At 33.5% G+C, this 17,447-nt stretch overlaps 1 protein-coding gene across 1 annotated transcript in view; it reads right to left on the minus strand.

Moving 5' to 3' along the window:
* Positions 1 to 17,194: 17,194 nt before the first annotated feature.
* LOC146994366 (uncharacterized) overlaps positions 17,195 to 17,447 on the minus strand; it is a 72,364-nt gene continuing 72,111 nt past the window's right edge. Inside the window, exon 14 of the mRNA XM_085826349.1 lies at positions 17,195 to 17,431. Within this exon, the coding sequence (XP_085682475.1) occupies positions 17,428 to 17,431 (4 nt within the window). The 3' untranslated portion in view covers positions 17,195 to 17,427. The remainder of the gene's footprint in view (positions 17,432 to 17,447) is intronic.

Raw genomic sequence — 17,447 nt, forward strand, 5'->3', positions numbered from 1 at the left:
TCTTCGAGGCATCGAAAACGAAATTATGTTGCTCTGGTAATGAGAAATGTCTGTATCCCATTTTGCTACATATTCAATTTTATAGAAAGGTCGTTGCTTCATTTTATATTCGGTTAAGGTCTTTCTAAATTAACACCCATAATAGTCCATTCAAAAATGCAGATACACCAAAGGAAAATTAACTCTTCAAAATTCCTACATAATAAAATGTACCTTATTATTAAACAGAGTGTTTCTTGATTCAGGTAAGCTGCTTTGTGTCATGGCAATATAAAATACATTGTATTTTGGGGGAATTATTCTCGTAATATTAAAATAATGCACATCGTAATAATAGTAACATCGTAACAGTAAAACACAGCAGTATCGTGAAAAATTGCATCTTTTCTGCATGAAGCAGTTTCTATGTGGCATAATTTTACGATAAAATAATGTCATAATCAGTTTTTAACATACTTTTTTGATTTACAGTTTTGACCGTCTGATTTTAATGTAAGAAATTCTACATTCCATGTCTTGAATTTTTAATGAATTAATTCTTAAACCATCGTAAGTTTACTGCAAATTCTGGGTTTAAAATTTATCTCTGGACAGCAAGATCAGAGCGCACTTTCCTCTAAATTTTATGATTCTTTATGCTTTTAATGAATTTTTTTTCAGTTTTTGAAGTATTTAGGGTTCTTATGATATTAGGCTGTACATAAGTTTTTAAATTATAGTTTTTTATAATGTATAGTGTTCATTTATAGCCTAAGCTTATTCGGCCAAGAGAAAGGGGTCTTGCGACGTCTGATTTTTAAAGATTATTAAACAACCTTCGTGTAATTCCTTGTACGAAGTAACATGTGTAACAGCTTTAAATATTATTAAAATCGTGTAGTTTAAAATAAATAATTTAATTAGATGAACATTAAAGTATATGTGAATGGCAATGTTTGAAACGCAGGCTCGAGTGCCACGTGCGGCTCTCGCACGAAGAATGTAATTTATTTTTAAAAATGTTAGAATTTTTTCTTCTTGTTTTGTATGTTGTTATTTTGAGTGCTACATAAAGTTTTATTCTGTGTTCCATCAATGGAGTTTGCTTCATATTGCGAAAGAAGTATCACAGTCATAATTTTTTGGAGGCACCGATCGAGATCGAATAATCGTGTGTATTTTGATTTTATTTGTTCATCACTGAACATAATATTAGTGATACCAGATTATTACTTCCTCTTAATACTGAATTGCTTTATTTTATTAGTTGATCACTGAACGCAATATTAGTGACACCAGGTTATGACTTCCTGTTAATATTGAATTGCCTTATTTTATTACCGTATTGGATATTATTTTAAATATTCATTTTAGTTGTCCAGACAGTAGGTATATATATTGCTCTACGTTGCTATTCTTATTTTAGTCACAATTAATGTGGTAGAGAGTATGAACTTCACAGAATTTAAATATTTCCTTTTTGAGGAATACGTATTTAACAGAGTGCATTTAATTCCGTGATTCCTGTTTTCATTAATTAAAGCAATTGATTTGAGCTATTTTGGGGAAGTATAAAGAACACAGTGTTCGTTAATTTTAAACATAGAAACAATGTCTCACTTAGGAAGAGCTCGTAAAGAAGATTTGCAAAATCTCGTTCCTGAACTGAGAGTTCATGTGATCGGAGATTTGAAAATAGTCGATTTAAAACAGAAAATTGTTGAAAGTAGAAATTATGATGAAGTATTCATCCAAGGAGTCTTAGACACAGTAATAAAAGAACGAAAAGAGAGGGAGGAAAGAGAAGAACGGAAAGAGAGGGAGGAAAGAGAAGAACGGAAACAGAGGTAGGAAAAAGAAGAACGTAGGAGGCAGGAAGAAGCAGAAGAGCGGAGAAGGAAAGAACAATATGAATTAGAGCAATTAAGACTTGAAGCAGAGACAAAGTGTCAAAATACCGGACAGATGCGGCCGAAAACGGAGCTGCGTCACCTTATGCAGAAATTCGATGAGAAGAAAGAAGATATCAGTCTATATTTCCTATTGTTTGAAAGGCAAGCAGAATGGGCTCAAATTGATAAAAGGGAATTTGTATCTCATTTACTAGGGCTACTTCCTTACGAAGTAATCCAGTTAATAGCTAGAGAACCTTCCGATAAAGCTAAAGACTATGAACACGTGACTAATTTATTGTTAAGACGGTTTAAACTAAGCCCAGAAAAGTTTAGGCAGAAATTTATGAAACATCAAAAGAGTACCGAATCCATATGGGTGGATTTCAATTATGAAATAGAAAATTATTGCAAAGAATGGGTGACTGGCCTAGGAGTTAAGACTTTTGATCAGCTGCTAGATTTGATGGTGATTGACCAACTAAAGCGTCGAGTTCCTCCTGAAATTCGAGATAATTTTCTTGATGAGTGGGTAGAGATGATTTCATCTAAAAAATTAGCTGAAAAACTTGATGCCTATGGAAATGTTTGCGGAAACTTTCAAAAAAGGCCTGTAGTGGATCGGCAGAAAGAAAGATACAATGCACTAACTCAAGGTAAAGTGAGTTCAGATAATAAAAATAAAACTGAAAAAAAATTGTCATCAGGATTTAATTCGCAAAGCTGGTTTCATAGACCGAGAAGCCCGTGTCCAGATGATAAATATGAAAAACGAAAGGCGCCACAATGCTATCAGTGTGGATTCTATCAACATTTAAGAGACCAATGTCTAAAATGTAAGAATAGTACTGAATCTCTGGCTAATTTTAACAGAATTGGTGCAAAACCAGAGGATAAATTTCTATTACCTTATACTAGTATGGGTTACGTAAATGGTCATAAAATTCCTATATTAAGGGATTCAGGTGCTAGTATTGATATAGTATGTCGCAAATAAATCACGCCGGAAATGCTGACAGATGAAAATGTGTGGGTACTATAACCATTACATTTGAATCCAACCTGTTTATCATTGGCTGAGATCGAACTAAATTGCGATCTTGGGCGAGTAATAACTAAGGATGCCATTATCAGAAATGAACTCGACATAGGAAGGTATTTATTAGGCAATCGAACTTTTGTACTGTTCAATAAACAAGGAATGGAGCCTGATAGTTGTCTTCACCAGGTTAATGCTGTCTCTACAAGAGGTCAAAGGAAAAGAGAAATAGCTGAAGAGAAGATCTTGGAATCGATGAATGAAGAAAATAAAGCATCCAGAGGTGTCTTTCAAGAAGATAATTTACCGGAACTAAATACGGAAGATGAAGCTCTCATGAAACTGGTAAACATTGACTCAAAAGAAGTTGCACAACTTCAGCTTACCAATAAGGAACTGCCTAAAATCATCAAAGAAGTTAAAGAAGGTACATGCAAAAATGAGAACTATAGTCTGACAAAAAAAAGACATTTTAGTTAAAAAAAAAAAAAAAAAAAAAAAAAGCTAAAATGGGCACTGAAAGGCAGCTTGTAGTTATACCTGAAAAACTCAAGCCGTCAATTACAAAGATGTGCCACGAAGATACTTCTGGTCATTTGGGTGTCAAAAAGACCAAAGACAGGCTTGCCAGATATTTTTATTGCACGAAGTGTTAAGAAAAAAACGGAAATTTTTTGAAAACTTGTGATGCTTGTCAGCGCGCTGGAAAAGGAAATGACAAAAAGAAGGCTCCAATGACATTAGTACCAGTCCTTTCCGAAATATTCACTAAAAATAAATGTCGATGCTGTTGGTCCGCTACCTATTTCAAAGATTGGAAAAAAATATATTATTACAGCTCTGTGTATGTCGTCCAAATATCCAGATGCTGTTGTGGTGACAGACTTCGCCATCTGTGATTGATGCTTTCTTACAGATTTTCAGTCGTACGGGTTTCCCCAAAGTAATCCAAACAGATTAGGGGATCTCTTTCGTCAGTGCTTTGACAGAGGAAATTTTGGAGCGTTTCGGCATTAAACATGTAAGAAGCTCTGTGTATTATCCGCAGAGTAATCCCGTTGAGCGATTCCATAGAACGCTAAAAAGGGTGTTAAGAGTCGTATGTATAGGAGCGACTTCTGATTGAGAGAATTATCTACCATCAGTTCTTTTTGCTCTCAGAACAGTCACGCACCAAAGCACTGGTTTTACACCAGCAGAACTGGTTCATGGCAAATACCTACGAACGCCAGTCACTTTACTTTATGAGCAGTGGCTAGAACCGACTAAAGAAAGTAATAATGTTGTCAGTTACGTTTTCGAACTTATTAATCGAATGAAGAAATGTCAAGAACTTGCCGTGGAAAACATGAAAGAAGCTCAACAACGGAGGAAAACACGGTACGATCGAAACTCAGTGAAAAGAGAATTTGCTAGAGGAGATTTAGTTCTTGTTTTATCAACGAATCGTCAAAATAAACTAGAAGTACAATGGAAAGAACCTGGAAAAATAGAGCAGAAAATTTCAGAAACCAATTATATTGTAAGTTTCGAGGAACAAAATGAGCCAAATCAAGTATATCACATTAACATACTTAAACCATATTACAAAAGACCAGAAATGATTAATATGATAACTGAAGTGGAAGGAGACTTAGAAATGGACATACCTCATTTACCTTCCAATCTAAGTATATTAAATTTATCGGACATCATAGACGAGAATGAACTCAAGGAAAGGTTGAAACCCGAGCAAATAGAAGATTTACGAAAGGTTTTATGGAAATATTCTGGTTGTTTTTCAAATGATCCTGGACTAACAAACTTGGTAACGATATTGAGCTATTAAATTACGAACCAATACGAATAAAGCCACACAGACTGTCACACCGACAGACTAAAATTCTCAAAAAGGAAATGGTTTGGTTTATTAGATTACGGCGAAGCACTCGAGGGCTAACTGCCTTAAATAAGTGATGCCTTTGTGGAGGATTTTGTAAGAGCAACTGGCTCGTATACACGTTACAAATGTGGAAAACCAAGAAAACACACATGCAGCCAGCCCGTTCGCGGGATTCGAACCTCAGACTGAACTATCAGCGTTCAGCGACGTTACCGCTCGGTCATTGGTGGGACCTCAAAAAGGAAATCCGGAAAATGCTCGATCTTAAAATTATAGAGCCGGGAGAATTGGACTATACATTTCCCATGACTTTAATAGAATCCTCATCAAAGGATCCTCGGCCTTGTATTGATTACCGTAAATTCAATTGCTGTTACTAAAACTGAATACTATCCTTTGCCTAATATTGAAGAACGTATCGAAACTGTAGCAAAAGCAAAATATATTACCCTATTAGATTTATCTAGAGGCTGAAGTTTCACGTTTACCATTTGGATTAAAAAATGCCCCATATTTTTTTAGCAAAGTTATAACTAAAGTCCTGGCTGGATGCGAAGGATTCGCTGTACCATACCTGGGTGACATTGCCATTTACTCAGAAAACTGGGAAGAACACCTAAAAAACTTAACTTCTGTTCTAGAGAGAATACAGAAAGCAAACTTACGACTAAAACCATCAAAATGTAAATTTGCACAAGATCAAGTGAGATACCTAGGCCATGTTGTGGGACAAGGAAAACGAACCTCGGATGAAGTAAAGATCCTGGCTGTAAAAGAGTATCCTACACCTGAAACCGAAACAGAAGTACGTGCTTTCTTAGGACTAGTAGGGTATTATCGCCAGTACATATCGAGATTTTCGGAAATTGCTTCACCCCTCACGGACGCTTTGAAGGGGGTAACAAAATAAAAAAGGAAATATACAATGGTCTAAAATATATGGCAAAACTTTTAAAAATTTAAAAGAGTTGCTATGCAAGAAACCAATTTTGTATGCTCCCGACTTTGATAAAAGGTTTATTATACAAACAGATGCCTCAGAAAATGGCATGGGTTTAGTACTATGCCAATTAAATGATGAACAACAGGAACATCCTTTTTTGTATATAAGCAGAAAATTTACTAAATTTGAAAAGAATTATTGTACTGCTGAAAAGGAGTGTGCTGCTATCATCTACGCTATCAAAAAGCTGCATTTGGATCTGGATGGTCAGCAAGAATTCTTGATTCAAACTGATCATAACCCTTTGGTCTGGTTACAATCCAACGCCAAATTTAACTCTAGATTGATGCGCCGGGCACTCTCATCACAACCTTATAATTTTAAGGTTTTTCATCGCAAAGAATCTTTGCACAAGAATGTAGATGTTGTGAGTAGAATTAAGTAATACAATAACTCTTAATGTATGTAACCACGTTTATAATTTATTTTATTATTTAATATATGATCAACTGATGTATTTGAACATTCTCCATTTTCTTCTATTTAAATGTGGTATAAAAGCATTTGTTCAAAACTTATCTTGCACATTTTTGGCCTGAAATTTGGAAACTTATGAGAGAAGTTACCTTCTCTCTTTAAGCAAATGAGCAAGCCGAGCTTATAAACTTTCGAATTTTACAGAACTTTTTCCTTCGGTTAAAGTCTCTCCGTTGGGGAAAGGTTGTAACAGCTTTAAATATTATTAAAATCTTGTAGTTTAAAATAAATAATTTAATTACATGAAAATTAAGGTATATGGGAATGGCAATGTTTGAAACGCAGGCTCGAGTGCCACGTGAGGCTCTCGCACGAAGAATGTAATTTATTTTTCAAAATGTTAGAATTTTTCTTTTCTTGTTTTCTATGTCGCCATTTTGAGTGCTAAATAAAGTTTTTTTCTGTGTTCCATCAATGGAGTTTGCTTCATATTGCGAAAGAAATATAACAAAAGGAAGTATTGTAATCGCGAAAAACTTCAGGCATAATATTTCAAAGAAAATATCCATTTTAACCGTTATCGAATGCAATTTAACGTTATTTTAGCGTAACATCTGTACGTAAGACAAAAATAAAGGACTCTTTTCCCTCAAAAAAGCTTAAAAACTGATTTAAAATGAATTCTCAAGAGAAATTTTTGTGACGTCTGTGCGTACGTACGTATGTACGTATCTCGCATAACTCAACAACGAGTAGACTCTGAACGTGGGAATTTTGTATATAGGATTGCTATAACATGTAGATGTGCACCTCGTAGTTTGGTTGCAATCGGCCGCACCAAAAGTATATAAATGTATGTATATATATATATATATATCCACTCTGTTACTCGGTTCAGTTATCTCAGTTTCTTTATTTTTACATGTTTGTAAATTGTTCACCTTTTGCTTTAAAAATGATTGAAGTATGTTGTTCGTATCTTCCGGTTAAGGTTTTTATGCCTTTAGTAAATCTGCATGCAATACTTTTAGAATTATCAACAATTTAAAAGTTGTTTAAGTGCCGCTAAGCGTAATTTTTTTTGCCATGGTGGCAATGTATGTTTACATTTTAAACAGCGGAATAGTAGATTTGTTGCCAATCTACAGAAAGTAAACTTCGAAATAACAAAGATAACGCCTTCTTTTATTATTGCGAATTATGTCGTGTTTAAGCCATTCTGGAATTTATTCGAGAAAAAAATAAATAAGTAAGATTTACTTCGTAATTTCCAATACAGATATTTTGAGTTTTTATGTATTTTTGCCTTGTCCCGAAGTGGAAACTGAATTAATTGAGAGAGAAACACTGAATCGTCTGTGATAATCTGTTTCTCTTTCTTTTCTTTTTTTTCTGATGTTGTTTGCTTAATTTCTTTTATAAATCGATTTAGATTAATTATATTATTTGAATAGAACATGTGACAACGATAAGATAATTATTAAGATGATATAAATTTTGTGCATTGAGTTAAAAAATGAACGAAATGTAACGTTGTTAAGTGAACCTAGGGCCACAGTGTCACTATGGTAAACAAATATAGTGAATTTTAAGGAGTGCATTTATTCTATTGTGGTTTATGCTCTATCGACGAAATAAATTTAATTAAATCCAATAAGTTTAAATGTAATGCAAGAAAAAATGATTATAATTTAATATTCCGTACAAGGAAGTCAGGTGGTGTACACATCAGATTTGTTTCTCTCATGAAACAAGAAAAGTGCGCATAAAGTGTTCTTGAAACCATGCTGTGCTTAGGACTCCATATTTTTAAATAACACCTACTATTTTGTGTTCAAAATGTACTAAGGCCCAGAATTTTAAGTAATAACTTAATGCCTATTTTAGAGAATATTTTGTACCTCTCTAAAATATTATCTTTCGCTAAACTACGGATAGTTGTTATGATATATATTTTTCTTTCTCTTATTTTGTATTTTTATCCTTTTATAGCAGCATTAGAAAAATGATATCTATAACATTGGGTAATTTCCGACATGATTAGATGAAGGCTGTTCTTCGATTGTTTGCAGATCTACAAGATAGTAACTGAAGATTGCGTTTTCAAAAGTTATGTAAGTCGCGGCCTCAAGTAAGTACTACTTTCCTTTTCGTCAGGCATTAGATTAAAGGTCACAGGATTTCGATCAAAACTTTTGGAAAGGAAAAGCATTTAATCGGGATTCTGAAAACAGTAAATCTATAAGCTTATATATATTATTTTTTTTAAACGGAAGACGTGGGCACCACACTCTTACCATTATGGTTAATAGGCTTTGCACCACGTCCTCCTTTGTCGAGCGAAACCGTCCAATAAAATACTGGAGGGTCACACCATTATCCTTTACATTACGTCTCGAATTTATTGTAAAACAATAAAGATTAGATCTTATTACTTCCTTGATATTTTGTAAGCTCACATAGTCAGCTTTTGTTGTCTACAAAGCATAGAAACGGGCTCTCAAAAAACTCAAATGCAATAGTGTCCTTTTTAGCGGCTAAACTGTGACATAAGACATATACATATTTGTCTAACAATATTGGTTAATGACAATAGTTTTAAATAGAAAATTTTGAATATCTAAATATAAAATTGAATTACTTTGAATATCTAAATAGAAAATTTTGAATACCTAATATATAATAAATAAAATCTTACACGTAATAAATGTAATCTATAAAATATAATTACGCTTCCTCACAATCTTTTACTTTCCTATATATATATAAATCCTGTTAAAATCTCATTTTCCCCTATTTACTTTATTTTCAAATATTTATATTATTAGTCTTAAATATTAATATTATTTTATATTATATTTCTTACTCTTTCACAATAGTCATTATTTGCAATAGGATCGTCATTATTTTCAAAAATCTTGGAATCATGTTTATAATAGCACGCTTGGAATGCATATTTATTGTTATAACATTTGCTCTTTTTGTTAAAATTTTTAACATGGTTGTTATCTGCTCTTCAAATTTCAGTAGATTTAGATCTTATTTCTTTCTTTGTATTTTGTAAGCTCACATAGCCAGATTTTGTTGTCTATAAAGCCTAGCAACAGGCTCTCAAAAAACTCAAATGCAATAGTGTCTTTTTTAGCAGGTAGCAACGGAACCTCGCTGATTGCGGATAAGAGAATTATCCTGATAAATGAAATCGTATTTCTAGAATTTACCCGTTCATGTTTTGTAATACCATTTGCAGAAACTGCAGCATACAAAGTCCGTTTAACGTAATTTTAGATCTACCTGGCAGTTTTAAATAAATAATATCGAAAATCTTATAGATTACTTAAAATTAAAGCACACATATAGGCATGATTTTATATATCGAAAGAATAAAATTAAACAGCATTTTAAAATTACCGTGCATTTCTCATATGAATGCTTTGAATTTCTCATATGAATGCTTTGAATTTCTTAGCGTGATAACTTATAACTTTGAATATTAATCTACTTAAGAGATAATCATCTGAGTTTCAAAAATTTCCTGCGTGTACAAGAAAGCTTCATAACATTATCTACTGACATCGATTTCGGCACCTCTTATGAAATTCTTCAGTTTTCCGTCAACTGATTTCCACGTAACTCTTTTATTCTGAGTGTCGTTTACGTCTTCACTTCTCTCTCCTACTCCTCACCTTTCTCCTTTCCCAGTACATGTCCAATCAGTTCGCCGTTATCTTGAAATAATATAATAGGAACAGAATGTTCTAGATCCATTCGCCCCTGCAGCTCCTCTCAACTAACACTCATATTCTCCGATTATGTAATTTAATTCAGTATGTGGGTCAAGACCAAAAGACCAGGATAAACCAAGAGAATTTTAAAACCAAGAGAACTTTCGTCACTGAACTCATCATTTACGAACATGATGGTAGGCAAAAATTTATACAAACAGCGACATAAAAACAATGTTTTTTATGTCTTCCCAGGTAAGTACTATAGTAAATATGGCGTCTTCGTATCATGGATACTATTTTTAAACTTAGCACATCAACGGATGAAAAGGAATTGGTAGTTCACCTTTACATTCTGCATAATCCATTGAATGGACAAAGTATGTTAAGTTGGGCGGCAGAAACATAGCACAAATGTTTTCGATATTTTAGTCTCCAGACTGTTAGCCCGTTACGTATTTTAAATCTTAGCCAAAATTTCAAATTTAAGCTTAGATTTTCGAAAGTGCTATTATTTCGATATTATCCGTTAATTAGGCTCTGGTTACGAGGAATTTTACTGTAAACAAATTTAAAACTTACTAACCCTTTGGAAGGCCTTTCATTCAAAGGACCACAACCGCACGAAGCGGTCGAGATTACGATGTTATTTTCTTCCGTACACTAGGTATGCAGCTAGGTGTAGTTTCCCCAAATGTATTGTATCAGTTTATTGCAGACAGCTTGTCCTAAAAAGACTATTTTAAACATACAGGTTAGCGTAGGTTTCGGTTTTCTAAAGGTTAAATAAACTGTAGTTGCAGAAATTTTGTTATGGTGGGCACAAGCCATTTTAAGCTTTAAACACTACTAAGTCCGAAAGCGGTGGACATTTTATTAGGTAACTAATAGGCCACCACCATTACTTCTATAAAGGCACAGACAATTTACATTCATGCTATTTCCGGCATTCGAACTCGGACCCTGGTGTACGGCAATCAGAGTCACTAACCACCTTCTGGTATGGGCGGCTCAATTGCAGAACTGAGAAAAATGTCGAATAAAATGATAAAAGATTGAAATACAACTTCTGTTATCATAAACTAAGTTTAAATTAAATTTAAGTCTTGATGCTAAAACATCTACGGTAATGTTTCTTATTTTTCAAGACACATTAGCTTATGGTGTTATGGAACAAACAGCTAAGCCTGACGAATTACCAGTTTTAAGGGATGCAGCCGTTTCACACGAAATAAGATAATTAATTTCTCTATTTGATTAAAGAAGGTTAATTACTAATTGAACGATTTAAAAGCTATGTATATATAATTAAATTTAAATTAAATTCAAATTCATATATCATATTTAGATGCAGAGAAAGAGAACTAACAGAAAATAGTACAAAACAGTAAAAAAAAAAAAAAAAAAAAAAGCAATTATTCTGCACACAGAATTGAAGAAAGTGAAATATTCTTAAAATTGTTTTTGTAGTAAAATCAAAATTAAAAAAATTTCTAACCGAGAGCACTCTTATACACCAAAGTTAAACAAAATACTCGGTCAAAATAGTGCTATACATCACTTGAAAACTTGAGAAATAAGAAAAAAAGAAAAGTTTTAAACATTAAAAAAAAAATTTAAAATAAAAGCATTAACATTTGTCGGACGTCTCCCTCAGGAAGTTGCTGGTTGAGGAACGTAAAAGTAAATTACCCTGTTTCTGATCTAACCAATGTACAAGTCAGAAATTCAGTTGGAAATTAGAAATATTTAATAAGTAAAAAAGCAAGTTAAATTATGCATTGGTAGCCCAACTTCGCCATGTTGGAGTTGATTATTTGCCTTTAATTTAATTTATCTATTTGTACTTAATTTAAATGCAATTATCTGTTATTTATTTTTTATTCAATTTTCATTTACTTTCTTGATAGCTTTGCAGAAAAATATTGCACCTCTAATATTATAAATGAATCCCTAATTTTTGCACAAAATTAAAAGACTACATTTCAAACAAGAAAAATATTTTAAGCCTGTTTTTTAGTCCTGAATAAAGGAGACAGAATTTACAATCATCTCTTTGCTTATTTCAAATATTATTTATTTATTTTTAATAAATAAGTAATGAAATGATTAAATATTCTAATGTTTTGACTCGGCAGAATTATCCTGCAATGAAAGAACTACGGAGCCCTTGATATGGGGATACATGATGACTTTATTAAAAGAAGCATATATATTCTGTAAAGAAAAGACACCTGTTAAAAATTTCGTAAAAATTAAAGTTTGGAAAAAGATGGGAATTTTAAAAACTATGAAAAAAAAAAAAAAAGACCACTTTTTGCTTGCTCAATTTTGATTTGTAATGTCTTGTCTTTTATACTTTACATACTACTAGATGGCGCCACGCCGCATGGGCGCGAAGTTTTATCCGGAACGTGCATTGCTTTCATGATAACCTTTTCATAAGTATACGGGGGGGGGAGAATTAAATATCTAAGGTTTTTCTTTTTTTCTCCTCTGGCGGCAGGATCGAAGTTTGATGTTTCGCTAAGTGGCGCTTTAGTCGCATGTCGTCCTGTAATCCAAAAGAATTACTGCCAGTTTCAGCAAAAAATTTTCTTTGGTTTCAGTTCTACTTGGAGGTCTAAACTGCTTATTTTTCACTATAAAAATTGCTAAACAAAGTAGGAAAAAAGAAAAAGATATTTTTATTAAATTTTTTCCATAATATGGAGTATTTTGGAACAGTTTCTATAGCCAGGGCCGGATTTACGTATAAGCTACACAAGCTATAGCTTAGGGCCACCACTTTCTTGAAGGCCCCAAAAACTAAAATATAGTATAAATTGTATTAAAATGCATTACAACAGACTTATAAAGGGCCCCATATCTCAAATGGTTTAGTCTAAATCTGGCTGTGTCTATAGCAGTTGACAGAGCACGTGACTTTTCAACCGCAATCATTTTTACAGAATTTTTAATAATAAATGGTTTTTTTGTTTCAGCTATTTTTCAGGAAGACAGTAATAATGCATGAAAGAAATATTGCTACTGCTTAGCATGTGAATGCATACTAATATACTTTAGTATTTGAAACGGTATGTATTCTTGAATCACAGGCTGTGTAGAATGTAAATACATCATCCTCAGGTTACGATACTGCATTTAGCTGATTTATTGCTTTTCCACACAAACTTTCTTACTGAAGCCTCATAAAAGCGAAAATAGTAGAAGATACTGAAACTATCATAGCCTAATTCATCAAATGTATCAGTAAGCGCTAAAAGTTTATTCATAAAAACTTTATGAGTGGGGGGGGACTCGAATCTCATTTTTCGCTTAATTAGATTATGCCAGAGCAAAGGAGAACTATCTACCTACGAGATGAGTTGACTTCATGGAGGAACTTTTAAGGGACACTGATTCTTACTCACGTTAGACATGGGTAAAACAATTAAATCTACCAAGCAGCCTATTTGCCAGAATTTGAACTCGGGTCAAGTTCCAGAGTACAACGGCTTTACCGCTCGGCCGATGGCAGGTTAATTTTCGTTGGATCGCTTACGGGGCCCATCCACCTGAGTCAACCACTTTCATGAAGGACTCTCTAGGGGAAAGTGGCTCGTATACACGTTACACATGAGGAAAACCACGAAAACGTCCATGCAGCCAGCCAGTTTGCCTGGAATCGAACCCAGTTCAGAACTAGCAGTTTTCAGCGATTTCACCGCTTGGCCGCTGGTGGGCTTTGCTTGCTGGGGTTATACAACAAATATGTGGAGCAGGTTTTGCTGTTAATGTCTAAACATGGAAAGGGAAGCTAATAAATTAAGGTAAGCTCTTTAGCATAATTTAGTTTATTCTTCCGGAACAAAGGCTAAAATTATTCGTCTCAGTCAAATGTCTCGTCATTTCAAACAAATTGCCGATGCTACGTATATTTCGGAACTGGGATAGCTCAGATTCGTCTTTTGTTTCTTCTCAGAGCACAATGCTGGTGAATGATACTACAGAAGAAAAAGGCTCTCGGATATAGTAAGCGATAACTGCTTTACTAGTACTTTGCCAGCTTTTTCCCAAACGACAAGTGAATGGTCAAGTTTTATTGCATTCTGATAGTATCCTTGATATTATTTTACGTGATTTATCCCATAATCGTTTTACCGTGTGTAAGAATTTATGTGGCAATGGCGACATATAAAATAATCAAGAATCAGTCTCGTCATGCTTGACATTAATATTTTGGAGACGAGAGAATGGAATGATATGCAGTATCTGAAAATAAATTCAAGGACGTTGTTGTCAACTAGTTCTCAGACAAATTTCCTTTGATGTCGATGAATTATTACCATTCAAAGGATCCTCTAGACTTTCGGGTGGTAAAAAATATTGCCAGCTTTAAAAAGTGAAAATGAGAGGCAGTTCTCATAGCCTGATTACTGAAATTTTGTTGCTCACTATCTCATTACGTTTCAAAACTCGAATAGTGCCTCAGCCTACCGGACCCCAGCTCGTCTACTTTTTAATTTTTCAGGTAAACCGTAATATTAGAAGGAGTGCACAGGAGGCCTAAATAAGTGGGCCCTCGTAACTTTTTTTATGTAATAACCCAATTTCAGTAGAAAATTCTCCTCGAAAATTTCCTTTCAGTTGTAAGTTTTATTTCATTTTCAGTTGTAAGTTTAATTTACTAACCAGTTATTTTAAGTTGGTAAATCTGTACTATCATTTCTTCCTTCTCGTTCTTCCTTAGAATGCATTTTAGTTCGCCTATTCAAGTGAGAGTTTGTGACTACTTAGACGGAACGTGTTCTGCCTGTTGAAGGCTACGTTACTAGTCTGGTAAGATAAGCGCGATCATGTCTTTGGCCCTGCTTTATACTTGTTGATAGTGTTTTCATGCCGGTGTGAGCTTAAGAGCTAACTGTTGAGATTAATTTACTCTGCGTAGCTTTTGGCTATCTGATACTTAGATTAAGCATTTGTTTTGCTTCTCGCCATAAATGCTGGCGGATTTTTAAGCAAGACATGTGCTTTCTAATCATCTTAATTTTAAATAAAACGCTCTTTTAGATCCTTTCAAAGCCTGAAATACTTTTTCAAGACATAGCGATATTCGTTTACAGTCTTATGTAAGTCTAATCACAAGTTACAGTTAGTAAAAGGTTCATTCCTTACATAATAATAAAAAAAGCTTAATCGAATCTACCTTCTAAATGCACGCCTGTGTTTCCCTGGGAACAAACCCTTAGACTGAGGGTCAGATTTTTAAGGGATGCATAGCCCGCCCACAAAATCCCATCTACCCGAAAGGATTTCCCTCCAGGAAGGGCATTGAATTTATGATAGCATTCCTTACACTTTCTTTCAAATAATAATAAAAGAACTTTTATCCGATATGATAATATCAGGCAAAGGTTGTTATAACAATAGCAACAACAAAGGTAACAATCTTTTAATTCGATACCTAAGAACATAAATAATTTGTAAATTATTTGCTCCACTGAAAATAACGTATGTGAATTCTCTTTCGGAATCTATAGATGATCATTCCCCCTTAAAGTACATGTTCATCGGAATAGCTGTAGACAATAACTAATTGGTCATATTTTTTGCTTTTCCCTGAGTTCAGCGGCCTTTTTAAGCACAAATGGAATTCAAGGTTTATAGAAGAAGACCAATATGTTATAGACCAGTGATTCTCAACAGCCGGTCCGCAAGAAATATTTGCCAGTCCGCGAAATATTCAGCTATCTGTCCAAAATTCAAAGCGTCATTGCCGACAACCGATATTAACAATATTTTACTAGGTTAGAAAATAATATGATCGATGATGATTTATTTATGTGAAAAAAATTGTGCCAATGGGTCGAATTATTAAACTTACCGGTCCGCGAGAATGTACCGAAATATTTTACCGATCCTTGGAGTAAACACAATTGAGAAACACTGTTATAGACAACGGTTTTATCTTTATTTCGCAAAAATACATTTTTAAATATAAAGAATTCAGTCATATTTAAAACGCTAGAGTAGACGGCTCTTCCACCGGGAACAGTTTTAACCCCCTGGGTGTCGATGAAATTTCAAAAGCGGTCAGCGATGATCAAGGGTTCTTCTGGAGATCAACAGCACCAGGAATTGATCGGCATATTTAAGATTTCATAGATTACAATAAAATAATAAATAAACTTTTATAATTAATGCGGTATATAATGCAGGAAGGAAGAAATAATAATAAATATGCTAAAATTATTTAATATTTTTTAAAACCCAAAGATGATTTTTAAAAGCATATAATTTTTTCTGTAATTAGTGCAATTTAAAGAAATGAAACAGAAGAACTTTCCCCAAGCATACACAAAAAATAAATACATTTTGAATAATCCCCACACAATAATTATTAGAACAAAAAAATGAGAAGAACGCAAAATTGGAATGGAAAACAAGAAACAGATTGAATATTTCGAAGTAGGTGATTTAAAAATTGTGCCAAATGTTAAAAAATCAAGGAAGATTTCGTTTAAGAATTGCTTCGTGGTTACAGGACTATTAGCTACAAGGCACGATGAAGGAAAGCATTTTCAGGCAATTCTCATCAGATTTCCTTGATTGTAGTCTTACAGTTTCTTCTTTGCATCATTGTTTTAACAGAAATCTCATACCATTTGTTGGCTATTCCGATGTTCTTGAAGAGTACAAATTTGCTTTACAAACGGAAGTAAGATGAATGATAAATTTGGCCTTGCTTTTGTTAATTTGTGAAGATAAACAAGAAAGAGAATTCAAACAGTACTGAATTAATGATGATAGTGCTCTGTTTTACAGCTTGATTTGTTATGTTTAAAACCTTACTGTGAAATGGATTCCAAATTCTTGCAATGGTTTAAGTTTATTGCGCATTTGAACATACAGTGATTCTCTTTGTTCGCTGCAGTTGTTACGTAAAATTAGTGTTTCAGAGAAACTTGCTGTTGAAATTCAGGTTATTATTAAAATCTTTCAAGATATGGATATCAACATTCATTTTGCTTATGTTCTCGGACACTGTGGAAATTTTGGAAATGAGAGAGCATATGCTCTAACTAGGAATCATAAATATGTTTAAAAACAAAACCATTTTTCAAAAACTGTTACAATTAGCCCCTAGTTCTCATGTATGTTTACAGTGAAGTTTCCAGTGATATTTCAAGATATTGAAGTTCTTTGAAGTTTCTAATGATATTCAGCTAAGACATGCGACATAAATGTCGAGTTCGAGTACATAATGAATAAGAATTAGGCAGCAAGACAGTTTATTAATGAACTTTACATAGAGGAGTGATAAATGCAAAGAATGTTAATGCAAAAAAGTCAAAAAGCCTGATATAGTACAATAGGATTCTGACTTGGTCACATAAAACATTGAGAGAGATGTAATATACAGCGCAGAATAAAATGCATCTTCTGTTTTTTCCTAATGTATTTGAAGAGAATGAACTGTATTTAATGAACTGCATCGCCGTTTCCAACTACCTATTCATTGGATAAA

Source organism: Stegodyphus dumicola, chromosome 11, assembly GCF_044657685.1.
Source record: "Stegodyphus dumicola isolate Sdum_Otavi_A_Nest chromosome 11, ASM4465768v1".
Classification (NCBI taxonomy): domain Eukaryota; kingdom Metazoa; phylum Arthropoda; class Arachnida; order Araneae; family Eresidae; genus Stegodyphus; species Stegodyphus dumicola.